The sequence below is a fragment of the Hordeum vulgare genome, chromosome 7H (assembly GCF_904849725.1).
Source record: "Hordeum vulgare subsp. vulgare chromosome 7H, MorexV3_pseudomolecules_assembly, whole genome shotgun sequence".
Classification (NCBI taxonomy): domain Eukaryota; kingdom Viridiplantae; phylum Streptophyta; class Magnoliopsida; order Poales; family Poaceae; genus Hordeum; species Hordeum vulgare.
This window is the reverse complement of record NC_058524.1, coordinates 600,625,676-600,651,175: the sequence shown is the minus strand read 5'-3', so window position 1 is coordinate 600,651,175 and position 25,500 is coordinate 600,625,676. Positions and strand designations below refer to the sequence as shown.

The 25,500-nt window shown below is 49.6% G+C and overlaps 4 protein-coding genes across 5 annotated transcripts; 2 read left to right on the top strand and 2 right to left on the bottom strand.

Moving 5' to 3' along the window:
* The first annotated feature begins 3,848 nt into the window (after window positions 1–3,848).
* On the top strand, window positions 3,849–8,946 carry LOC123407674 (receptor-like cytosolic serine/threonine-protein kinase RBK1). 2 transcript variants are annotated; one of them, XM_045100860.1, is made up of 9 exons: window positions 3,849–4,245; window positions 4,395–4,457; window positions 5,787–6,380; window positions 6,856–7,110; window positions 7,428–7,582; window positions 7,687–7,766; window positions 7,929–8,064; window positions 8,249–8,398; window positions 8,478–8,946. In XM_045100860.1, exons 1-9 carry the CDS (start codon window positions 4,230–4,232, stop codon window positions 8,637–8,639), a joined length of 1,611 nt encoding a protein of 536 aa, XP_044956795.1. In that variant the 5' UTR covers window positions 3,849–4,229; the 3' UTR covers window positions 8,640–8,946. The 2 variants fall into 2 exon arrangements, with proteins under 2 accessions (XP_044956795.1, XP_044956794.1); XM_045100859.1 differs by lacking the exon at window positions 3,849–4,245 and having other exon boundaries at window positions 4,271–4,457.
* A 408-nt stretch (window positions 8,947–9,354) lies between these two features.
* LOC123407675 (fructose-1,6-bisphosphatase, chloroplastic) lies at window positions 9,355–11,887 on the bottom strand. The gene is made up of 3 exons (XM_045100861.1): window positions 11,218–11,887; window positions 10,475–10,871; window positions 9,355–9,975 (listed from the first exon to the last, which is right to left on the bottom strand). The coding sequence occupies exons 1-3, from the start codon at window positions 11,632–11,634 to the stop codon at window positions 9,575–9,577; spliced, it is 1,215 nt and encodes a 404-aa protein (XP_044956796.1). The 5' UTR covers window positions 11,635–11,887; the 3' UTR covers window positions 9,355–9,574.
* A 7,618-nt stretch (window positions 11,888–19,505) lies between these two features.
* On the bottom strand, window positions 19,506–21,021 carry LOC123411719. The gene has a single exon (XM_045104682.1). The coding sequence runs from the start codon at window positions 21,000–21,002 to the stop codon at window positions 19,749–19,751; it is 1,254 nt and encodes a 417-aa protein (XP_044960617.1). The 5' UTR covers window positions 21,003–21,021; the 3' UTR covers window positions 19,506–19,748.
* Window positions 21,022–23,423: 2,402 nt separating this feature from the next.
* LOC123409826 (aspartic proteinase nepenthesin-2-like) lies at window positions 23,424–24,967 on the top strand. The gene has a single exon (XM_045102697.1). The coding sequence runs from the start codon at window positions 23,485–23,487 to the stop codon at window positions 24,871–24,873; it is 1,389 nt and encodes a 462-aa protein (XP_044958632.1). The 5' UTR covers window positions 23,424–23,484; the 3' UTR covers window positions 24,874–24,967.
* Window positions 24,968–25,500: the final 533 nt, after the last annotated feature.

Below are 25,500 nucleotides of genomic sequence, written 5' to 3'. Positions count from 1 at the left end.
TCCGTCTGACGTCCGAACGCTGTGGCGGATGTGCAAACAGCCCGTTGACGCGTTGAGGACTGCGTCCTCGAACGCTAACATGGATTTAAAGTTTACAATACATATAAATGATGTAATAATATGGATTTAATATTTTTAATTAAGATATCCGGTTGTAAAAATGCATTATTTAAAGTGTGAACGGTCAGTGTTCGCGAACGCATCCAGACGCGCCCGCAGACGTTTGAGGACCAGATTTGTAGGTTGCGATTGTAGATGCTCTAATGTCAGGTCTGCACGCGGGAGTATTTCAATGTGAATTACTGTTAAAAAAAAAAGAAACCCTCGTTACATTCAGAACGACAAACACTGGTCCCGATCCCTTAACCACAAGCGGCGTTGCAATTATCCCTTGGCCCAAGGGATGCTCCATGCGACCTTTTGAGCCCGAGCCTTTATTGCCACCTCCATGCGGAGCAAACAGGCAACAAGGCACGATCCATGAATTTTGCCAACCGGCCATGCCGCTTTCACACCAAATCAGGGCATGCATTTTCACATTTGTTCATTCCAATACATGTGCCTCCCACCCAGTGCTAAGAGACCCCGCAAAACGGCCGGCCCGCAAAAAATCCGGCGACTATACGGGTTTGGGTTCATTTTCCTGCCAGAGCATACACTGCAAACGCGGTCCGACCTGATTTTTTTTTCGGTGGCCTGTAAACGCGACCCCTCGATCGGTATAACTGCGGGTTCGACCGATGGATGCGGGTCGAAACCCTATCCCTCCGCCGCCGCGAAAAGCCCCCCCACCTCATCGCCGGCGCCTCACTGGTAGAAAAAGAGGCTTCCGTCCAGCCCCATAAGTCGCGAAACTGTAGGAACCGCGACTAATGAATTCTTTAGTCGCGGTTCGGAAGACGAACCGCGACCAAAGTTCTGGGCCCAGGGCGCTCGGTGGCCAGCTGGTGCACGTGAGGGGCTTTAGTCGCGGTTGGCCAGGCCAACCGCGACTAAAGGTCTTTAGTCGCCGGTCGCCTGGCCAACCGCGACTAAAGGTCGTTGCGCGCGGGAACGAAAAACCCGCCAAAAACCCTTTAGTCGCGGTTGGGGAGGCGACCCGCGACTAAAGGTCTTTAGTCGCCGGTCGCCTGGCCAACCGCGACTAAAGGTCGTTGCGCACGGGAACGAAAAACCCGCCAAAAACCCTTTAGTCGCGGTTGGGGAGGCGACCCGCGACTAAAGGGTACCCTTTAGTCGCGGGTCGCCTCCCCAACCGCGACTAAAGGTGGGGGGCTATAAATACAACGCCCGAACCGTCGACTCCATCTCGTCTTCTCCGATCTCTGCCGCGCCGAAGGCCTGCCGCCGTCACCCTCGCCCTCGACGCCGCCCGCCGTCGCCCTCGCCCTCGACGCCGCCCTCGCCGCCCGCCGTCGCCCTCGCCCTCGACGCCGCCCGCCGTCGCCCGCCGTCGCCCCTCGCCCTCGACGCCGCCCCGTCTCGCCCACGTACGGCGCCGCCGGCCGCTATCACCGGCCTCCCTCGCCCGCCCTCAACGCCGCCGACCGTCTCTTGTCCGATTCACATGCATGCCCCGGGAGCCCATCATCCGTTGTCAATATAAGTTAGAATTATGCCCCGTAGAATATGTGAAACTCCTTCAAAATTAAAATAAAGCACAAAAGAAATAAAACAATACAAATAAAACCCTAAACCTGCGGCGGCCTTTAGTCGCGGTTGTCCATAAGAACCGCGACTAAAGGTCCTCCGCCCCGACGGCCGCCTGGCGCCCACGTGGACGGGCCTTTAGTTGCGGTTCTTAAGCAACCGCGACTAAAGGGGGGGGGGCCTTTAGTCGCGCCTATTTGGTCGCGGTTGCGCAACCGCGACTAATGGCAGTTGCGAACCGCGACCAAAGGCCCTTTTTCCACCAGTGGCCTCCAATCCGCCGCCGCACGCCTCCATTACGCCGTGTAGCCGCTCCAATCCACCGCCGCGCATGGCCAACTCCGGTAGCCGTAGGAACGATGACCCCGACAGGGCTCGTCGCGTCAGACCCGACGCCGCCCGTAAGCGCGTCGCCCGCCGGTACACACGCTGGGGCCTGACGCCGCCGCCGTCGCTCCTCCGTCACGAGACAGAGGAGCACGACCGCCTTTTCTCCGGCAGCAGCTCAATCGAGGCGTCGAGCTCCCGCTCGTCCTCCTCCGTCCCACCGGTGAAGAGGGAGCTCGAAGAGCTCCCGTCGGTGAAGATGGAGCCAGAGGCCGAGGCGGTGCCGGAGCGACGTGCCGGGGCCGTCGTCGGACCGGAGGACTTCCTCCCTCCGACGGAGGCGGATAGCCTCCTGCCCGTGCTGCTGGCGCGGAGTGCACGAGAGGCGAAGGAGGACCAGCAGCGCTGCCGGAGGGAGGAGGAGATCGACACCGTGCTCTACGAGCAGGGTGTCGCGTCGGCCATCGCCTTCAGCCACAAGGTGGAGGAGTGGCGCCGCGAAGCTACTGCGCAGAAGCGCATCTACGTCGAGCTCTCCTCCGACGAGGACGACGACTGAATGTAGGCTATCTACTACTGCACGAGCTCGACTCCGGTGAGCTCCATTTTGCATAGTGCGGTAGTATAGGTAGTAGCTCTGGTGAGCTCCGATGAGCTCCAGTAGGTGATGCCCCCCTGTAGTATTGAATGTAGTGTTGTATGATCATGACTGTGGTTCTGAAAATGCCCGCGAATGTTTATTTTCCAAATTATGCAGTTTCATTATGCAGGTTCTGTTCTGCAGCGCAACTTTTCGTCCCGCAAAACTCCACTTCATCGAACTGCAAAACGCGTTTACAAGTCATTATTATACATGGTCTGCTAGAGTTGCTCTAAGAGCCACAGCCCATGCCCATGCAGAACGGAGTGTTATATTCTCTCTATCTCTATCTAAATAGTAAATACCCATTCCGTCTTAAAATACATGACTTAAAAATAAATCTACTTTATATTAAAATTAGTATAATTTTTTTTTGAATCATTTATTTTTAAACAGAGATGTAATAAATACTTATAGTTGAAGCGAATTAGACTAATAACAATGAGAACACCGGATCTCTCCTATGGCTAAAAAATCTTTTGAGAAAAGGAGCCGCTAGTAGCAGCGGAGTGGACCAAGAGAAAAAAAAGGGCAATGTGTGCAAAGGATTCCACAGGAAGGACGCCGCTCACTCCCCTCCCCAACAGCCAAAACCCTACCACCACATCCAACGCGCACAAAGTACCCTTCTTTATCCCCAACCGCGCAAGCAAACCATGGAACCTCACCCCCTAACACTAACACCAACAGCAACGTCTAATCCACGCACCACACATTTACTTACTTGAGTTGGAGCTGGGGTTGGGGTTGGGCACAGGGCCATACAAAGAAGACAAACACACCGTCAGGATGCACTAATTATATTGTCTTCTCCACCACCAACTCTTATACTATCTCCCATCCTTCCTGCATCCCTCCATCAGATGAGGCCATGAGAACCATTCCACTACCACGATCAATTTTCCTTTTCCTCGCGCCAAGTATTAGTACAAGATCTATTATATCCCCTAGCCTTGGCCTGGCCTGCGCTTGCGCGGGCCCCACCAGCAGGTCCACGGAGGTCACTACATAAAGTTGCACTGCACCATAGACTCCGACTCCTCATTGCTCCCTCCCCCCCTCTCTCTCCCACTCGCTCTGTTTCTCTCTCTAGACCCCCCCCCCCCCCCCCCCTCTCTCCCTCCGCATTGTTCGCTGCTTTTCAGAGAAGGGAGGAATACCTGCAGCGGAGGGGGAAACCGCCGCTGCCCGAGTTTCAAAAAGAACCGCCACCTCCCCCCCCCCCCCCACCACCGCGCCGGCCACAAATCCTCTCTCTCCTCCCGTAGGAGTATTAATTTCGGTTCCCCATCCGTCCGTCCGTCCTCCATTTTCTTGGCCGCCGTGCAGAGCTCTATCCGTCCGAGTACTACTAGCCGCTCCTGCCTGCTGCTAGTAGGAGGCTTGGAGGAGCGCTTGCTTGCATCTATCCCCACTTTCTTCCCCGGTTGGTTTCCGGCAACAGTGCGTGCGTTGGAGGGGAGATCGGCCTTCCCATCAATGCGAGGAGAAGGCATCGGCGGTGGGAGCAGCAGTCGTCGTCCTTGCTGAAGTTTCGTCGAGCTCCGTCCCTGTCGCTGTCCCCGAAAGCCAACTTCTTGGCGGGCAGCAGCAAGGAAGCACAAGGGATATAATGGCCACCACGGAAGGTATCTCTTCTTCTTCTTCTTCAACCTTGGTGCCGAGGGCGCAATATTCTCTTTCGCCCACTCTGCGTCCTTTCCCTGCGCCCGGCCGTCCGCCGGGGATGTGGGCGGAGCCATGAAACTAAGGGAGTATTTCCTGCTCGAACCTGCAGGCGGCTGCGGCGGCGGCGGAGCAGAGAGGGCGGAGGATTCTCTCCCTGCTTCCGGCGAGGAAGGTGAGCGCCGTGGCTACTCGACTGATTACTTTCCTCATTTGCACTGCTGCTGTCCCCGGTGTGAGTAATTAGCCGGATCCTCTGCCTCCTCCTCCTCTGATTTACCTGCCTCATGATGCGGATTGCAGGATCCCTCCTTTTTTTAGCAACTCAAAATTCGAGCTATTTGTTTCCTTTTTCTGTCTCGTTTCAACCAATCCTCAAGGATTTAATTCCTGTAAGCCACCGCACGTGTTCCAGTCCAAGGGGACTGACCAAGTTGAGTCTTTTTGATCGATGATGATGATGAAGAGAGGCAGTTGATGGTTCTCGTGCTTCATCAATAAGCAGATGCAGAATCTCTATTTTTTTTAGTAGTCATAATCAAATTTAAGCTATTCTTTTTGTCCCATTTCAATCCTCAAGAGTTTCAATTCGTGGCACCACACGTGTTTTCCACGACTGACGGAGAGTTAAGTCTTTTTTGGAGAGATTATTGATGTCAGCTTTAGGTTCCCGGCCCTGCTTGTAACAGTTTTATACATTAGGCTGAGCTATCTGTTGTATCTCTCCAAATAAAAGACTGATAGGCTGTCAAATCCCCCCCAAATTTAATTTGCGTCATTTCAAACCCAAGAATTGAATTTGTGTCACCACACGTGTTCCAAGGACCGACTAAGAGCTTAATCTTTTTTTGGAGAGCTTATTGATGTCAGTTTTGGGATCCTGACCTTGTTTAGTAGTAGTAACTGTTTCGTATTTTATTCAGGTTGAGCTGTCTCCTGCATCTCCCCATATAAAAGACTGTTACGATGTCAAAATCCCCCAAATTTCCCCCCATCCCCTACCAAAATCCCTGAAGTTGACATTTAAATTTGTTTATTAATCCGCACCCACTTGATCCTAGTCCTGGATGTCTGCATGGGTGAATTCTCTCATTCCATGCCAGCCTTGGACGTGGTAGGCGCAAGGAAAGCGTCAGTTTTGGAAGGGCGCAGGGTGGTGTGGTGGTGCAGATGTCAATTTGTTAGGGGGCGGGGATCCATGCATGGGGTTGGCTATCAACATGGCAGCATGTGCTTTTCATCGCCATCGCCGAATCAGAGGAGCACAAACGTCCTCCTATCATGAACCATCATGGAATGGAATGGAATCGGAAATATAATAGGGCCTTGTGCGTGACAATGATTTGTACCTTGCGGCGACGGGCAGCGGGTTTTGTCTTGTTTTTCATAGTTGGTGGCTGGTTTTGTCCATGAATAGAGACTTCGGTTTTGTTGCCAAGCAGACTTTTTGTGGCTGCTCGTGCTGATTGTGTAAATCTTGCTTGTTTTTTTGTCTGATTATTAGTGCAAGGGGTGAACCAGGAAGAGGGCAGGAGAAGCTATGGCGAGCCGGCCGATGAGGACTGCGGCAGCATTGGGTCGGTCACCGATGCCGCTGTACCGAGCGAAGATCCGAGCGAGGGGCAGAGCAATGACAGCAGCGACAGCCAATGTGCCGGTTCTGATGGAGGGTGCAAAGAGGTGCCTGAAGTGTACTCCAAGAGTGGTGGCAACGACGAGAATAGCGAGTGCACCGACCAGAGCTCTCCCCGTGCCGTGCTCGACATTTCGGTGTCCGGCAGCGTGGACTCCGACGAGAGCTCCTCCGTAGAGCAGCCGGCGGTGCCCAGCCGCAGCGTGCAGCCGCTGCAGTGGAGGAACCTGATCAGCGGGCTGATACTCAGCAGGAAGAAGCTGATGGCCAGAGCGGTGACGTTCCCTCAGCGATCAAAGAACACGGGGCTCAAAAGGTACCTGGGGAGGATGCGGAGCGGCAAGAACCAGATGGACTGCAGCGCCATCGCCCCGGAGATCTTCCCCGAGATCGAGAAGTGGAGGCCATCATGGAGGAGCTTCGACTACGACGAGCTCTGCGCTGCCACTGACAGGTTCAGTTCAGGTAACATGCAACACTCACTAACTCCTATGTTGCTGTAATTCAGTGCCCTTGATAATTGGGACGCTGTTACTATCATTGCAAAGCTTGTGGTTTGTCGCTTTGCCGTAAAGAAATGGGTTTTATAATTGTACTGCTATGGTCTCACTGAGTAAAGAGGGTTTGAGGTCCTAATCATGAACTGTTCCTCAGGTTAATGATGGTTGTTACTGGTTGCTAGTTGGAAATGTCAAGTACCAGACCACATTATTGTCATCAGTTATCACCCTGTACTACTAGTTTCTTTAGCTTTCCAGTTTTCAAGATTGTGGTACCTCCAAATATTGTGATTATATGATGTGGAAATCGAATAGCCCTGTTTGTTTTTTTCCTTCCAAGTACTTGGACTACAAGTACCATTATTGGCCAGAATTACTTTTCTGAACCTTCACTATCTCTAAACATTTTTGCCTGACACCTGAATGTACGATGTTACTAGATAATTTGATCGGAAAGGGAGGGCACGCCGAGGTCTACAAAGGACAGCTTGCTGATGGACAGTTTGTGGCGGTGAAGAGGTTAACAAAAGGCGGCAACAAGGAGGACAGGATCAGCGATTTCCTATCCGAGCTTGGAATAATAGCGCACGTAAACCACCCAAATGCGGCACAGCTCTTGGGGTTCAGTGTGGAAGGGGGCTTGCACCTGGTTCTTCAATTCTCACCACATGGGAGCTTGGCTTCTCTTCTCCATGGTACAGTCCTCCTAACAATTTGTTAGTTAGGCAATGAATGACACAGTTGACTTGTAGCGGTGGCTTCCAAAAAAGGAGAAATAGAGCAAATATCTTGACATGTACGCCAACGCAACGTAAACATTTAGAAAGTATCTTAAATGCTGATGTCCGTTGAGTGCATGTTAAGCTCATAATTTGCATTTATGTATAACTTATTGCATCATCACTTCATGTTAGTACTCCTTCAGTTGAAAACATATGCATGGTTCTAATGAAAAGGACCATTTAAATGAGGTGCTGTCAATCTAGTGATAAATGGAGCTTTACCTGATCAGGTGCAAAGGGAGCCCTCAGGTGGAAGGCCCGGTTCAATATCGCGCTTGGAGTCGCTGAAGGGCTATTTTATCTACACGAAGGCTGCCATCGGCACATAATTCACCGAGACATCAAGGCTTCAAATATTCTTCTAACTGAAGATTATCAACCTCAGGTACGTATTCTACTGCTAGTATGTTATACTAGCCCACCCCATTCTACTATCCCTGATGGTGTAAACTGTAAACTGATGCATTCTTTTGCCCCCTCATTGAACAGATTTCAGATTTTGGCCTTGCGAAGTGGCTTCCCGACAAATGCACCCATCAGGTTGTGTTCCCTATAGAAGGGACATTTGGGTGAGTTTGACATGTTCTATGATGACTTCATACTTCCCAGTAGACTGGCTGCTTGCATCAATCGACGCAGAGCCCGGAGCTTTCCTCTTTTCAGTAAAAACAAAATCCTTCCTAGTGGACCAAAACAATGTTTCATTGTTATTTCAACTTTCCCTTTTACAGCTATATGGCTCCAGAGTACTTCATGCATGGGATCATAAATGAGAAGACCGACGTATTCGCATACGGAGTATTGCTTCTTGAACTAGTGACAGGGCGGAAAGCCGTGGACTCTTCTAGACAAAGCCTGGTGATATGGGTGAGTATAGCAGATTGCTCTGATATACTTTATCACAAGTATATTCCAATTAGCTCACTTATTTTATCATATAAATATAGCAAACTGACTCAACTGTGAGTCAAGAATGTGAAGCATAAAGCAGGAAAGTAGCGTACTTCTGAACCCTTTGAATTCACAATTTGTTTTCTTGATCATTTCGAAGGCAAAACCGCTGCTCGAGTCGAACAACATGAAGGGGCTGGTGGACCCTTCTCTTGATGCTGGATATGACCTGGAAGAGATGGCACTCACCCTGGCAGTAGCGTCCATGTGCATCCACCATAGCGCAAACTTGCGGCCTAGCATGAAATCGGTGAGTGACTTCAGCGCACCTGTCGCTTCAAGTGCAAAATGAGTACCGTAAACTGACGAAGCGACACGTTTGGTCGCAGGTGGTCCGTTTCTTGAAGGGAGATCGGGAATCGCTCGAACTGATGGGAAAACCTAAACCCACAAAGCCCCCAATGTTTGACTCCTGTGATTCAGAGGATTACACTCGCACGAGTTACCTCAATGATCTGGACAAGCACAAGCAGCTTGCGTTGGAGCAGTGAATTTTTTAGCCGAGTTTGGACAGATTTGGCTTCTTTTTGTACATCGTGACTATCTTCGTTGTGATCCTCCCGCTTTCCAGAGATGTTTATAGGATTGTATGGATAGATGTGAGGGATCAATCTGTCGTTTGCCTCCCTGTTGCTGATCCAAGGTGTCATTCTTGGCTTCCCGTGGTCACTGTATGTTGTGATACTGTGATCTGTATGACCAGGGCCAATGATGTTGGCTGTATGTCAGTATTTCTCATATGGGAACATGCTTAGAGATAGAAGAGTGGAATGTATTTTGGTCATCTGCAGGGTTAAATCATGTGTCCTTGTTATGACCTTTCATTTTGGCAGTTTTAGGCTTTCAGCACTTGTGTTTGATGGATAAGTTCAGTCTCTGCATAAAAGTTGGTTGCTACTCCAGCTTACCGCTTACATTAGATCTGCTAAAGTGCTAATGCAAGGGTTACAAGACAACACGCCTCAAATGTTTAATATCGATCACTCGTAAGCTAGTAAAATGCATGGAAGCTACAAAATGACTGTGATCCTACAGCAAATTCTTCTGACTTACACTATAATACAAAAGTTCAGTTACTGCATAAAAAATGATTACTGCTCCAGCTTACATAGATCAGCTAATGCAAGGGTTGCCAGAAAAATTACCTTAAATATTTAACATTGGTCACTTGTAAGTATATGTTTCCGAGAGTAAAATGTATGGAAGTTACAAACAAATAGCCATATTGCATATTTTGTTTCCACAGTGAACTACAGCAAATTTTTCTGACCTCCATTATGCAGTACTCTGCAATTGCCTAGGCAAAAGAAGGCAAACAAAACAATACACAGAAACAACATTGTGCTTGCAAATATAGACTTTGCCATATACAATGGTTACCTCATTGTAAGCTACAATACCTGAAGGTATCACCTCATGCTTAACATTAAACATCGTATCCAGGATTGACTTTCTGCTGGACATCCCCATAGCTTTCTAGCTCAAGCATGTCCTCCATGCTCCCAAGGAACAATGGCAGCCTCTGGTGCAGCTTCACAGGCTGAATGGAGAGGATTCTGGTTTTGCCATCCGAGCCTCGCCCCCCTGCCTGCTCGGCAAGGAAACTGAGAGGATTTGCCTCGTATACCAACCGAAGGTGATCCCTCGGGTTCATTGCGACTCCACCGTATATGACCGTCCGGTGAAAATCAGCGACCAATGAGCACACGTACCGAGCCGAGTACTTCTTGGGATTCTGCCCCTTGCCTTGTCTGATCGTGTCGATGTACTTCTTCAGGCCCTCTGGCCAGTCGAAATACCGCGCATCATTCACTGAATATATCTGTCCTGACATTGTATACAATTGCTGATTTTGAGAGGAAGATAAAAGTGTCTGAATTTTTTTTCTGGACCAATGCAGCAATGCTGCTTCAATATATCAAGGAAAAAGTATGGTTACAGGATAATACGCGGCAATATATTAAGGAAGATAAATGTCTGTTAAAGCATGGATTCTTAGATTACAGGGATACTGGATGCCTAAAGGCAGAGAATGAACCACAGTAGCAGTGTAGCAAAGTGTGGGGTTTGTCTTCAGTTTTAGGATAAGGAAATTATTCTATAATACTATCTTCTAAAGTTACTCGAGAATCTTGTCCATTGATCCCTATAAATTAAGAGTTCAGATTTGAGAAAGCTTGTTACTGCTAGTACAACTAGAACTAGGTAAAAAAGAAGAAGCAAGATTTGATTAAAACTAACGTGGTCAGAAACTAACAAATGCAGATATACAACTTTTTCATATTGCGATAAATACTGATTGTTGATTGATATACATCTTGGTTACCTCTAGGGGGTATTTGCATGAAAGGATACGTCAGAACAAATTCTCCTGTCGATCTATCCAACGTGAAGCCATGAGTTCCCTCACCGAAACTGATGCAGAAGATGGTGGCAGATGAATATAGGACGTATCCAGCAGCGACCAGGCGAGAACCGCTCTGCAGTGAATTGAGCTGAGCTTTCTCCTCCACAGGGAGATGGTCGAGTTCCACCAGCCTATCGTATATCCCGAATATCGTTCCAGTGGGGATCGACACCTCGATGTTGCGAGAACCATCGAGCGGGTCGGTGACAACAACATAGGGGCCGTCATCGCACATCCAAACGGGGAGATCGTTTTCTTCGGACGCCACCACTGCAACTTTTCCGGAGCTTTGGAGCGACGACAGGATGATCTCGTTCTGGATTGAAAATGAAGTTAGTATTCAGGTTATTTTGGAATGGATTCACTATCATTCATGCCAAGATGCATAGATTTTTAACTGAAGGAGATACAGTGAGAGCAAAAACAGTAAAAAATCTGCTCGCATATGTACAGGTTTTTAACTGAAGCAAACTAGTAATCTAGTAGCAGAAATCTGTGGCAGGAGCAAAATGTTACGTAGTAGTTCAAGCATTGGACAATGCATGTATCCCCAATCCAAACTCTACATAATTCAGTTTGCCAAAATGCTTCAGGTTCTTATCAATCACCGATCTCACAGTGACACCAAAATCAAACAGCTCGTGGGAGCGGCAGGCACGCACCGACAATTCGTCGAGCGGCTTGGGCGCGTCGCGCCCGGCCGCGGACGCCCCACCGGCAGCGGCCGCCGGCTTGGCCCGCGAGAGGTCGGCGTTGCCGGGGGACGCGACGAGCGCGGCGATGCGCTTGCAGGCGGCCTGGATGTGGGCGACGAGGACGGCGAGGTCGGCGGGCGCGCCGGCCCGGCCCATGTGCTCGAGCAGCGTGGGGTAGTGCGCGTCCTGCGACGCCATGCCGTCCCCTGCGCCCGCACCCGCGCGCGGCGGCCGCGCGAGGTGTACGCGGCTCCGGCGGCCCGCGAGCGCCGGGAGGAGTATGCGGGGGCAGGGGCGGGAGCGAGGCGGCGGCGGGCGGCGGTTTGAACTTGGCGGGAGCGGGGGGAGAAGGGGTGGGCAGAGTGTGTGAGGGGATAACGTCATGGCTTCGCTGGCCAGTGGCCACCACCGGTGGACGGTTGGTGGTGGCGTGGTGCTCGATGACGATGGCGATGGCGACGACCCGTGGGAGAGAGAAACGCTCCTTCACTCTCCTCCGCAAGTTCCCCACTCCTTTTCGGCCCCCACGAGCTCCTTTTCTCCTCCCATGGCGCCATTTCTTCTCGCCTCCCCGTGGATCGGACCGCCTCGCCCCACCTCCCTCTCGAGCTCCTCGTCCCACCCACCGTGACACCTCGTGCCGGAGTTCGAGCGCGCGCCGCCGGTCGAGCTCCGATCGGCGATCGAGGGACGCCCCCCCCGATCCAGCTCCGGGGGTGCCCGGACCGGCGGAAGGCGGCGATTCGGACGAGAGGTCAGTGGAACTCGAGATTTTTTTGGGTATGATCTTCCGTTCTTCCATACACGCTGCAAACGTTTGATCATCGGCTAAAGCTCAGAATTTTGGATTCTGACAGAGGGAGGGAGGGAGGAGAACCACATGCGGCCACTCCGTCTGAAGAACACGGAAGAAATGGCGCTTTTGCTGGTCTATGGATTCAGTTCTGGCGGGAAACTTTTTATACGGCCTTCCACACGCCGTGCCGTGCCGTAAGTGTTGAAGGCTTGCTTATCATGGGATGATGATCGCGTTAGGATCGCGGTATAAGCTGAAGGTTCATCTCTAGCAACTTGATACCATGTCAAATTATCATAGCTAGAGATGCCGAATGAACCAATATATTACCGCGCGCCAGATGATTTTTTTTCCTTTTTTTACAACAGAGATATCCGAGTTTAGCGATTCAAGGTCGTCTGTATCGCTCCATCAGACCCTCACATGACACATTCGCTTACTTGCATTGCATACTTAGACCCGGAGTTTTGCCGCACTCGTGGGCTGACCGGGAAGAGTGAGGGGTGTTTATAATCTTGGAGTTATGCGCGTGAGGCTTCTTATTAGATACTCCCTCCTTTCTAAAATAAACATCATCAAGCTTTTATACTAAAACTAGTACAAAATTAAGACATTTATGTTGAGACGAAGAGAGTATTAGAAACCAATTTCATTCATGATCTTGGTCACCTAGGCAGGACTTGCTTCTTCCACAACTTGAGAACCCATAACTTCCATGAGGACTCCCTCATGAAGCGTTTCCACAAAATAATGAGAGGTGTTAAGCTAAGGTGATTATAGAGGTTGAAAGATTAATAAATCGATCAGGCTTATTCGACAAAAATAATCGAGCGGTTGCCGACGCGTGGGCCTAATATTGGGACTGAAATGCGTCGGAACGGACGCGCGCGCGCCCCCTCGGTGTCCGCCCGCAACCACCGCCGTCAACATAATTTATGACGGCCGTCATCCTCGGGCCCACGCGTCGGCGACCGGACCGGCCGTTTTAATCCGAGCGTGCGGTGGGTTTCGCCATCTGCTTCCAGAACCCGCCCCCGTCCCCATCTCGCCACCTCCTCGGCGACCAAAGCGACTGAAACCCGAGCCCACCATAGCCGGCGGCTTCCCAAACAAGGGCAAGGTCTCGCTCTTCGCCCGCGCCACCTCCCCGCCGTCGTCTTCCCGACCTCACCAGCGCGTGAGCGTCCCGGTGCACCAAGCGCGGTGGCACTGGGAGCACCGCGTGGCACTCCCTTACCCCCGACGTCACGCTGCCGCACGACTGGCACCTGGATCCGGAGAAGATTCCGGTGCCGCCTGTGCCGCGGTCGACGCGGGTGCATCTGGAGGAGGTGAACAAGCAACGACGTCTGCTGACGACGGAGCAGCGGCAAGACCCCACATACGCGGCCGACTCCCCTAACTGGGAGGTGTGGTTCGCGGTGGAGCAGGAGGAGCAGCGCCGCCGTGGCGTGCGTCAAGTGCAGCCAGGAGGCCCTCCGCCGCCCCCGCTTGTCGTCAGCGACGAGGACCAGGAGGCTGAGGCCGCCTACCAGGCGACGCTCGCTGGTGTCCTCCGCGACAGCGAGGAAGAAGCTCTACGCAAGGCCGAAGAAGAGGTGGCGTACCAGCGGCAGCTCGCGGAGGCCATGGCACTGTCGGCCGCCGACGACTGCGTCGTGCCACCTCCGCCGGAGCCGGAGCCGGAGCCGGAGCCCGAGCCCGAGCCCACGCTGCCACGACAGGTCTACCAGTGGACCGACGTCGTCCAGGAGTTCGTCAGCGCTCCGCCCATTTGGCTGGGCGCGACACCGCAGCAGGAGCAGGCCTACCTCGAGCACTGGAAGTTAGTGCACCTGCAGGCGGAGCGCGCCGAAGGCCTACGGCTCATGCAGCTGGAGAAGAAGGAGGAGGAGGAGCGACGGGAGGTGGCGGAGGAGGATTGTGCTCATGCTGCTGCGCTGCCACCGCCACCACCACAGCCCGCGCCGGCAGGGCAGACGACCGAGGCGCACGCAGCTGCGCTCTGGAACTCGACGTTCACCTCGGCCGGCCCTGCGCCAACGCTGGTCGACCTCACCAGCCCCCCCCCCCCCCCCCCCCCCCCCCGCCGCCGCCTAGGGCTGCATGGACGCGGTTTTAGTTTTTTTAATTTTAATTTAATGTAATGTAGACGCGACGTGTGGACTATCGTCGACCTTCGTGGCCGGCTTTTAATGTTTAATTATGCATTATGTTTTTTTTCTCGCTGGCAAAAAATGGGTCCGACCAGCGTTGGGCGCACGAGCCGACCCATTTGCGGAAGCGGAGGTTCGTGTCTGTCTGGCCGACCCAAACGGACAAAAAGCGGACGAAATCTTTTGGGTCGGCCCGTTTGAGTTTCCTTAATATTTTAGCTGACTTGACATCCCTAATGCAAACTCCCATTCCCCTACCCAACTGGTTACCAAACAGACTATAAGAAAAATTGGGGATCCAGCGCTCTCTGCTCTCGCGACCGCGTCGCCCCCGCGGGCGACCGGTCGTGGCCTACCTCCTCCTTCCTCCAACCCCGCTTTCTTCCTCTCCTCTCCGCCGCCGTCGCTAGTACCCGCAGCCGGCCTGGCCCCGAGTTTGCGGGTGGCGGCCGCCCCCGACCTTTCCCCTCACTGTGGCTCTCACGCGACGCGGAGCTGCACCAGGGGGTGCTCCTAGGAGGCGGGGCTCCGGCACGGTGTGGGCGGACGGCTGGACGGCGGCGTCGTTGTTGGCAACGGGGTGACGCTGCGGCGAGACCTGGAGGCGGCCTCCCGTTCCAGATATGGGCCCTGCAGAGCCCATCTAGGCCTGGGCGGGCCAACGGCGGAGCGGGTTTGCGGCGGAGCTTTCGGGAGACGGGGAGCAGCGACGAGGGGTTGGGTGCTGTCGGCGCCATTCCCAGCCCGCTGGAGCATGCCCAACAGGGCTTAGCGGGCCCGTTTGGGGCCCGGCTGGGCCAGGGGTGGACTGGTATGCCCTGCTGCCGTGTCCAGTCGGTGACCACGGTGGTGCCGGAGGCGCGGGTCTCCTGCACGTCGACGGTGGAGGTGGATGTCTTCCCGCTCGGTTTCGGTGCTGCTGCTTCATCGTTTGGCGCAGCTCACTGGTCTCTTTGGCCTCGTGCTGGTGTTCGCAGTAAGACTGTGTGGATGGTGGCACAACCGTTCTGGCGCGCGGGGTTTGGCGGTGGTTTGGCTGGTCGGCTCCGTTTGGATGGTGGGGTGTGGAGTGCGGGTGAAATCCTTGCCGGTTAGTCCGGCTCCGATGCGGTGACACCGACGGGTGCCACCATTCCTTCATGAAGGGTGTCGGTGGTAGCCATCCCCTACCTCCTTCCACGTGCCGGGGGAAACCCTAGGACTCGTCCGGGCAACAGCGTTGTCGACATCCCATCCCTTCTTGGAGGTGTTGCTTGGCACGCGGCGGATCGGAGCCTCAGGCTGTGGGGGTTTGTCTTCGGAAGGCGCAGCGGTGGCGGATCATCCGCTCTTTGTTGAGCTAACATTGTTTGCATTTGTTTCTTTTTCGTTTTTTGGGTTTGATGTGTTGTTCGCCCCAACAATGATCTCTGTACGGTGTCGGTTGCTTTGTATACGAAGCGGGGGAAACCCTTTTTTGGTAAGGAAAATTGGCATCGTAGCAGCTACTCCCTCCATCCATATATATAGGGCCTAATGCATTTTTTAAGATTGACTTTGACTATTGATAAAATTAATAGTATATGAGATGTATAATGTAAAAATTATATCATTGAAAGCTCCTTTCACGTACGAATTTGAAGATATGCTTTGTGTAACTTGCATGTCATATATTATTGCTCCAACATATGATCAAAGTTAACCTCAAAAAATGCATTAGGCTCTATATATATGGATAGAGGGAGTAAGTGAATAAGCAAGAGTAGTCGTAAGTTCTACTGGAGTCGTAATGCGATCATCCCATAAAAGCAAGCACCTAACACTTATTTCGTGTGTGGAGTTTATATGATGTTTCATTAGATATGAACTCATACACCAGCAAAGGCGCATCTGTTTCCAAACAGCAACTCGTAGACAGTTGTTCTGGACTGGCTTTCTAAGTCTAAGATAAAGCCTCAGGCCTGTTGGCTTTTAATCCGTAGATCAAAAGACGAGAACAACATAAGCAGGCAGCTGGATGGATATCCAGTCACGTACGTGTGTGTGTGCAGCCGGATCGTTTCTTCAACCGGCTACGATCGACACGACACGATTTCGGCGGAACGAACACGAAGGCACGAATCGATGTATGGCCACGGGTTCGTGTCGAGCCTGTCAAACTTTGTATTGCTTTTCGTTTTTCTGGTGTTACAAGCAACACCCCTAGGGTGTCTTTTATACACATCCACAAGGGACTATGGAAATAGACTAGGACTAGGAATCCTAATACTATTAGGACTCGGTTTGCCTTTCTTTCCTAATCCTACATGAGCAACATGATTAACTTCTACATTCACCTCCTTAATCTTGTTGCTTGACTTCACTTCTTGCACACTCCAGCTTTCTTCCTCATCTCGATGAACTTCTGTCGACCGAGGGACTTGGTGAAAATATCGGCAAGTTGGTCTTTCGTGTTCACATGTTGAACCTCGATCAACCCTTCTTCAATGCACTCCCGGATATAGTGGAACTGGGTATCTATGTGCTTGCTCCTTTCGTGATGAACTGGATTTTTGCACAACGAAATTGCAGCTTGGTTGTCGATCTTCAATGACACCTTCTGCACCTCCCGCTTTGCAAGAATAGCTAGGAGTCTTCTCAGCCAAACTGCTTGACAAGCCGCCATGCTTGCCGCTATGTATTCTGCCTCGCATGAAAACAGTGCCACCACCTTTTGCTTCTGAGGATTCCAGCTAATCGGATTCGGGCCAAGGTAGAAAACCATGCCCGTTGTGCTCTTTCGGTCATCAACATCACCTATCATGTCACTATCTGAATATCCATGAAGGATCAATCCTTCCTTTCCCTTTCTGTACGTGCAACCAAGATTAATGGTACCTTTCACATTCATGCTCCCACTTCATTGCATTGGACTGTTGCTAAACGAATACTCAGATATGTTAAGAATACCTTAAGTATGGGCATACATTTCAGCAAGCCTTCATCCACACTTGTCAGTGCTTTCTCTGATTCAAACTGGGCAGGGTGTGTAGATGACAGAATATCAACAGGTGGTTTTGCAGTATTTTTTGGACCAAATTTGATATCATGGTGTGCACGAAAACAGGCTACTGTGTCCAGGTCCAGCATTGAGGCAGAATACAAAGCTTTAGCAAATGCTACAGCTAAAGTTATTCGCGTTAAGTCAATACTTAAGGAACTTGGGTTAAAACATATACAAACTTCATGTCTTTGGTGTGATAATCTTCGTGCCACATATTTGTCAGCTAATCCAGTTTTTCATACCAGAACCAGACATATTGAGATTGATTGTCATTTTGTTAAACAGAGAGAGTTGCCAATAAAGAATTGGATATACGATTTGTGCATTCAAAGGACCAAGTTGCAGATAGGTTTACAAAAGCATTGCTTACAAGGCCTTTTGAGGAGTTCAAGCGTAATCTTAACTAGATCAAGTTATGATTATGAAAGGGTGTTAAACATGAAGTATTGGTCCCACCAGGTTTGGCCTATCTTGAGTATCAAGGATCTGTTAGGAGATAGGAGATAGTTATTCAGTTTAAACCAGTTGTATGTTATCTCTATCTATTTCTATCTCCTCCTTGTTAAACCTCCTCTCACCGGTTGATCTCTATAACAACCGGTGCACAACTTGTACCTCAAGCCAAGGTCTATATATATATATATATATATATATATATATATATATATATATATATGCGGGCTCCCATGTATGGGGGTTTGAGACGCTTCATACAACTTTGATAATATGTGCCACCCAAAAAATGCTATATGCCATTTCGAAAGCGGAAGTGCTACCGCAACCATCTAAAACAACATTTTTTGCTAGTAATACTAGTAAAAAAGAAGAGGTAATAACAGAAGACGATGCTCTGGTAGCAGTACTAATAAAAACAAAGACCTCAGAAAAAGAAGACGAAATTACAGAGCAGTATTTGTTTCGAAACAAACTATCCACAAGCCAAATTCAGGCAACCATGAAAAAACTGACTACCAATCGGCTTTTATTCATAATTTGGTAATGCTGCAAGAAACACGTGGAACAGCAACAGATAAATATTCCTGTATTCAGAAGTCGTTCATTTTTGTGAAGCACTAAATTGCAAATACAATGCGTGTACAGTTCATACTACCATTTTTCATGCTGGGAAGATACCAAATTGTCAATAAAGAGACAGGTGGAAGGGCAACACACAGAGGGAGAAAAATGAAACAATTCTCTATCAGTGACTTGCAGACATGCACAACAAATTTGAATGCTTAATTAAATCCCGTAGTGTGATTGGGTAGAAAATACTACCAGATAGAAGTAATGTGGAGTGCCCAAGCATGCACTGTGATACATTCCCAATGATGAAATGCTTTTTGAGGTGAGTTTCTGAATTTTACTGGTAAGCTCGATTGATTCACACGGGAAAGATTACACAAACAGCACTGAAGTGGCTGGGTTTTCCATGTGATCTCAGACATGAACCACATGAAAGTACAATGACTGGTCAAACGAACACTATCAGCATGTAATTTACAAATATCTATCTAGACAGAGATGGACCAGAGAACCAGCACATTCAACTTGATCCAAGATCCAAGAGAGCACATTTCTAACGTGCTTCTATCCAAAAAGAACCAAAATCCTCGACATGGAAGCAGGACGTAACCAAGATTGATGATACGACCAAAGTCAAGGGACCAAATTAGTTGCCAAAATTTTCAACAATGAGCATATTGAACAACCAGGCTCAACAGATTGGCACTCCCTCTGAAATAAATATAAGTGCATCTAGATCACTAAAGTAGTGATCTAAACGATCTTTTATTTCTTTACAGAGGGAGTACTAATTAACTAACAAATAGACACAGCAAAAAAAGTAACAAATATACACAGCAAACAAATGCAGGAGCAGCTAGGTGGCCAAACTGAATTAACAACCAAAAACAAATTGGTGCTAATTAAGTAGTACTCCCTCCATAAAGAAATGATCTAAACGCTCTTATATTTCTTTACGGAGGGAGTAATAAAGACACACAGCTATGCAAAGTAAGTATGCCTGCTGCTAAAAAAAAGTGTGCCTGATGAAAATATTTCAACACAAAAGAGCAGCAGCAGCAGTATGCCTGATGGAAGGAAATATCCAAGCTAACCATTTCGAAAACTAAAAATGCCATATGTCTGACAGAAGCATTTTCTCAAAGAGCACGACCAAGAGCCCAAGGCTGAATCTCTCAATTTAAAAATACAACTCGTGCTTCTTAAGAAGAGCTATATAATAGGAAACCAAACTGAAAGTAAATGTTGGGCATGACCGTTAGAAATATCTAAATAGCATACATAGATACTCTAGTTCAGAACATTATAACAGTGTTCAGGGCATCATAATAAGCAACAACCGATCATAGCATATAGGTGCTACTAGGAGGGATCATACAAAGTAACATGTTGTAGTAGTAATACTAATACTTAAGAAGATCTAAGAGCAGAGGCATAACTCGTACAGGATAGGTAGATGCTCCAAGGGCAAAACAAACCAGAATGAAGCCCTGAACCATCAGACATGCTGCATGGAGAACGGAAGCTCCTCATCTTCTCCTTGCATCTCACCAGACGGAATCGGCATAATGCTCTCTTGGAGGCGATGCCCGGTAAGCTTCATACAATACCGTCTCTTATAAATTGTCAACACTCCTAACAACTTGTCGTCAGTGTTGGAACGCAAGACATAATTATAATTAAAGCTGACCAGCAGCTCATGCTCATTTAGCGGAGTCATCCTACCAAAAGATGTCACTGTTGAATCAAGCGGTCGCTTCGTTTTCCTTGTATCTTTGGGAGAAGTTGATTCAAGTGGCCGTGACGCCTGTCTCATTGACACGTCGATCCGGTACTTGAAGGCCCAGGTTTCAGCCTCGTAGTCCTGCATCACCCATACATCCTTGGCGGTGTTATATGACTTGGTGCATACAAAAGCAAGCGTACCCTCCATGTCGAACAACCTCTTGTACATGAGGTCGCCGGTGCCGGTGGGAGGGTTTCTCATCCAGCGGAATGACTCGGCTTCTGTGTCGAACACAATAATGCCTTGGGTGCTGCTGCCGCCAAGAGTAAGATTGGGCCCAAAGATCCAGTGCAGACTGCCGCAGTGGTGGACTGGTGGGGGCTTCCTGAGCAGCTCACAGCGAAGGTGGTAGATTAGCTGATACATTTGTTTCTGGGAAGGCGAAGGCAGTGTTGGCAGGACGACTTGGATGCTCCTCGACTCCTTGGCTCCCACGGTGAGGACGTACAATGTGGCTTCTTCTTGTTTCGCATGAATTATGGACCAGAGCACCCTGTATTCCCCGGTTGATTTGTGCTCGTAGAGGCCGTGTACGCAGGAGGAGCCAGGTAATGGCAGGAGAGCGTGCTTGCGGGTGGTCGGGTTGCAGATGTAGAATCGGTCTCTAAACATCCACCAGACGATGAGGAAGCCATCGCTGGAGGCGCGGAGCCAAAGCCCCGAGCCCATGGGTTTAGGGTACTGGGAGGGGAAGGGCCAGATCTGTTGGTTGGTGGCTCTGCCGGCGACGGCGGCACGGAGGGTGACGAAACTGGCTGGCCGTCCGTTCCCGTCGATGATGGGGAGCGACGGCTGCCGGCGGCGGTGCTCGACCATGAACCCCGGCGTGGATGTGGCGCTGCGCCACGACTTGCGCACCACGCGGCAGCGCCCGATGTCCTTGGGAGGCAGCAGGATGAGGATCTTGCCGACGACGATGTCGTCGGGCAGGTCGTCGAGCACGGCCGCGCCTCTCCTGTCCGGCATCCTGCTCCGTCGCATCGGGCCACCTGAAAAAAAAAAGAGAAGCAGCAAGCGTAAACGACCCCACAAGATTGAGGGCCGCACCGTGCCAAGCGACGAGCTACGGCTTCGGTGTTACATGACAATGAATGAAACTGTCGTGCCCGCATACCTATCAGTTGCCATGTCCACAAAGACCATTTACGATTTATGTCAGTTAATTTTTTTGGATGTCCACAAAGACTATTTACGATTCATGGACTTTCATGGGCTATTCATTTATGCGAGTTAAATTTTTTGATGTCCACAAAGACCATTTACGATTTATTTGATGGATGGCATATGTGGAATTAGTGGGTTTTAGTGCCATTTACATCCTTAGTTCAAAGCATGGTAGGTTTGTTAGGATCACGGTTTGTTAGGATCGCGTGGTGCAAAATAAGGGTTTGTGGCAATTACGTTTTGTACGGGAAAATCATCGTATTAAATCTGGACCGTTATAATTTAGTCATGACAGATGGATGATTCATGTTTTAAAAAAAAGTAGGCCTTTTGGTTTCTCACTTTTTAATGGAGTTTAGATTTGATCCCTTAATTTTAAAACCGGACAACTTGCATTCTTAACTATTGAAACCAGACAAGATTCATCCCTGGTCATGGTTTTGACCGGTTTTGGTATCGTCCCAACCCGGTTTTAACCATGCCGACTGAAAATCGCATACTTTCTTCAAGTATGATTAATGTTTTCAAATTCGGGAACTTTTTCCAAATACACGAACTTTGTAAAAAATCACTTACTTTTTTCAAATCCGCATACTTTTCCAAGTTCACTTACTTTTTTAAAGTTCTTATACTATTTTCACATTCATGCAACTTTTAAAATTGACGTACGCTTTCATATTTCGCATACTTTTTTGGAAAGAGTTCATAAATTTGAAAAATTATGCAAACTTGGAAAAAGTACGCGGTTTTGGATTTTTTTACACAAATTAGGAAACATATGTGGATTGAAAAATTATGTCAACTTGAAACAAGTATGTGAATTCAAACAAAGTTCATGGATTGGAAAAGGAACGCGGATTTGAAAAAAAAAACCTAACTTGAAAAAGTATGCGGATTTGAAAAACAATTCATGGATTCAGAAAAAAAAAATATACTTGGATTTGATAAAATTACACGAACTTAGAAAAAACACGCCGATTTGAAAAAATTACACAATTGTTTTTAAAAATCATGGATTTGAAAAATATACCCTAATTTCAAAATACATGAATTTGAAAAAGTATTTTTCTTAGAAAAATACACGACCTTGAAAAAACTATGTGGATTTGAAAAGAGTATGTGAATTTCAAAAATTTCACGGATCTAAAAATTACTCGAATTTGAGCCACAAAGGGTCAAAACCGGGGTGAGTAAATACCAAAACCCGTCAGAACCGAGACCAAGGCAAACCTTGTCCGGTTTCGATAGTTGTGGGTGCAAGTTGTCCCCTTTCCGAGTTGAGGTACCAAAGCTAAACATCATTAAGAGTTGAGGGACAAAACATATATTTTCTCTTGTCTCTTGTGTTTTTCCTAATTTCTACTATTAATGTTGTATTTTTACCTAATTAATCTGCATCATTATAACTTGGACCATCAGATTAATGGCTTTTATTTACTGATTAACGAATGAATTTCTAGAAAGTCTGTAATTCGTAGAAGTATAGATAGATATAGATATAAATCTAGGTAGATAAATAAATATGGATATAGATAGATGTATAAATATAGAAGTATTAATAAATAGATAAATGTAAATATAAAGGTTTAGATGTAGATATAGATATATTTTCAGTATCTCGAAATGGATTTCTCCCACACCCTCATTACCTAACTATTTAATCATCGGCTTTAAGTGCAAATGGGCCAGCACAGGGGTGCAAACGTAGGCCGTTTGCAAACAGAAAAATTGAACTAACACGGTTATTAATGTAAGAAACATTAGTTTAATTGTTTCTTCACGAACGACAAGCATCCGCTTGCATCTCCGATACTCCCTCTGTTACAGTTTAAAAGACATGCATGAACGATCTTCGAGATCTAGATGAATTTTAATTGGTTTTAATTTTTTCACAAATGCTCACATAATAATCACACGACCCATAATTATTTTTAAAAATAATACAGCAGTAACTCACACAACTACTACAGCAGAAATTAAACGAGGAGTACTCATACATGGAGTAGCATGGTCAACTGGATCAGTTCAATCTCTTACTAATTAATATGCTTAGAGTATCTAGAAATGGATTTCCTCCACACGTACATTTACTAAACATTCAATCGTAGGCTTATTAATGCTCATATAGACGTGTAAAGCGGATATGCAAATCCTAAATCTAGATACCCTCCCGTGCCATTCATTAAACGCCGATGGATTCGATCGGTATATATAGGTTCCCAATGCCATAGCTCCAGGACATCTCATTCCACACAAGCACCCACCACCGATCTATTCATCCTCCATGGCGCTCAAATCAATTCTAGCACTAGCCCTCCTTGTAGTCCTCGTGCCATTCTCCCATGGCCTCACGGCCTCCGTGTCGTCGTCGTCGTCGTCGCCGCCGCTCAACGGCAGCGTCGGCGCTGGCTTCAGCCTCCGGCTCATCGCCAACGACCAGCCGTCACACTATGACCTGGAGAGCCTCCAGCGAGCCAAGGAGCAGGTGAAGTGCAGGATCAAGCACCAGATCCTGCCAACGAGCAATGAGATGCGTCCGCTCATGTGCCCGCTGGAGGATGCGGTGTACGCCGTGCTGGTGGGCGTCGGCACGGAGGCTGGGTTCCAGAATTACCAGCTCGCGCTGGACATGGGCGGCGGCTTGTCCTGGATGCAGTGCTTGCCGTGCCGGCACTGCCTGCTGCAGATGAGCCCGGTGTTCGATCCAACCAAGTCTCCGACCTTCAGCAACATCCCGGCACACAACACCGTCTGGTGTCGTCCGCCGTACCAGCCATTGGCAAACGGGGCGTGCGGGTTCGATATTGCCTACCGGGACAACACCCATGCTTCGGGCTACCTCGCCAGGGACACCTTCTCCTTCCCCGCCGGGAACGACGACTTCGTGCCGCTGTCGGCCATCGTCTTCGGCTGCGCCCACCAGACCGAGCACTTCAAGAACCAGCGCGCCGTCGCCGGCATCCTCGGCCTGGGGATGGGGCCGGCGGGCAAGCCTCCGACCGCCTTCACCAAGCAGGTCCTTCCAGCCCACGGCGGCCGCTTCTCCTACTGCCCGTTTGTTCCCGGGACGAGCATGTACAGCTACCTCCGGTTCGGCAGCGACATCCCCAGCCATCCGCCGCCGAACGTGCACCGCCAGAGCACGCCCGTCCTTGCGCCGGCACACAACAGCGAGGCCTACTTCGTCAAGCTCGCCGGGGTCAGCGTCGGTGCCAACCGACTGTCCGGGGTCACGCCGGCCATGTTCCGGCGCAACGCGCACGGGGCGGGCGGGTGCGTGGTCGACATCGGCACGAGAATGACGGCGTTCATTCACTCAGCGTACGTCCACATCGATCACGCGGTGCGGCAACACCTGCAGCGCCGCGGAGCACACATCGTGGTCGTGCGAGGCAACACGTGCGTGCAGCAGCCGGCGCCGCACCATGACGTCCTCCCGAGCATGACGCTCCATTTCGAGAACGGCGCGTGGCTCCGGGTCATGCCGGAGCATGTGTTCATGCCGTTCGTCGTCGGTGGCCACCACTACCAGTGCTTTGGCTTCGTATCGTCCACGGACCTGACGGTCATCGGCGCCCGGCAGCAAGTCAACCATCGCTTCATCTTCGACCTCCATGATACCATACCCATCATGAGCTTTAATCCCGAGGACTGTCACCTAGATGGCGCATGAAGCTAAAACCTCAGTTACTACATCTCTAGCAGCAGAAATTTGTGGCGAGAAAAACTCATTTCATAATAAAGGCAGACGTAATATTTCTCTTCAATCCAAACGCACGCTACTGCTTATTTACATGTGGTTTTGCTATGATGCCTATTTGTCCTTGCAATTCAACGAGCAGCTTGGGCGCCTCGAAGCCACGCATGCGCACCCGTGCAATTCGTCAAGCAGTTTGGGCGCGTCACACCCGCCGCCATGGCCTGTGTTGCATGGGAGCCCCGTGAGCGCAACAGTTAATTGATGCGTGTGCAGTAGCCGTAGGCGTTGAAGAACTGCAAGGTCGGTGGCCGTGGTGGCCGTGTCGGCCTAGCGCGCATGCATGAAAAAATACATTATTCCGGGGCAAAATTGATAAATTTGACCCAGCATTCAAAGGATTTCATGAACTGAACTATTTTTGAAAAAAATTCATCCAACTAAACCTTTTGTACGGCGCCCGACAGTCAGGCGCCACACTACACTGTGTGACGCATGTGTCTTAGGCGTCACACAGTGTAGTGTGGCGCCTATGCCTTAGACGTCACACTAGGTCTCAGGCGTCACACAACGTAGTGTCGACGTCACACAGTGTAGTGTGGC

Coding starts and splice junctions, on each gene's coding strand:
- LOC123411719 (XM_045104682.1), bottom strand. CDS start 21,002: ATGCCGGACAGGAGAGGCGCGGCCGTGCTCGACGACCTGCCCGACGAC.
- LOC123407674 (XM_045100859.1), top strand. CDS start 4,358: ATGAAACTAAGGGAGTATTTCCTGCTCGAACCTGCAGGCGGCTGCGGC. Junction 8,065..8,248: donor GACAAAGCCTGGTGATATGG/GTGAGTATAGCA, acceptor ATCATTTCGAAG/GCAAAACCGCTGCTCGAGTC. Junction 8,399..8,477: donor TGCGGCCTAGCATGAAATCG/GTGAGTGACTTC, acceptor GTTTGGTCGCAG/GTGGTCCGTTTCTTGAAGGG.
- LOC123407675 (XM_045100861.1), bottom strand. CDS start 11,634: ATGACGTTATCCCCTCACACACTCTGCCCACCCCTTCTCCCCCCGCTC. Junction 10,872..11,217: donor AGCCGCTCGACGAATTGTCG/GTGCGTGCCTGC, acceptor TTTTCAATCCAG/AACGAGATCATCCTGTCGTC. Junction 9,976..10,474: donor CATGCAAATACCCCCTAGAG/GTAACCAAGATG, acceptor ATACAATGTCAG/GACAGATATATTCAGTGAAT.
- LOC123409826 (XM_045102697.1), top strand. CDS start 23,485: ATGGCGCTCAAATCAATTCTAGCACTAGCCCTCCTTGTAGTCCTCGTG.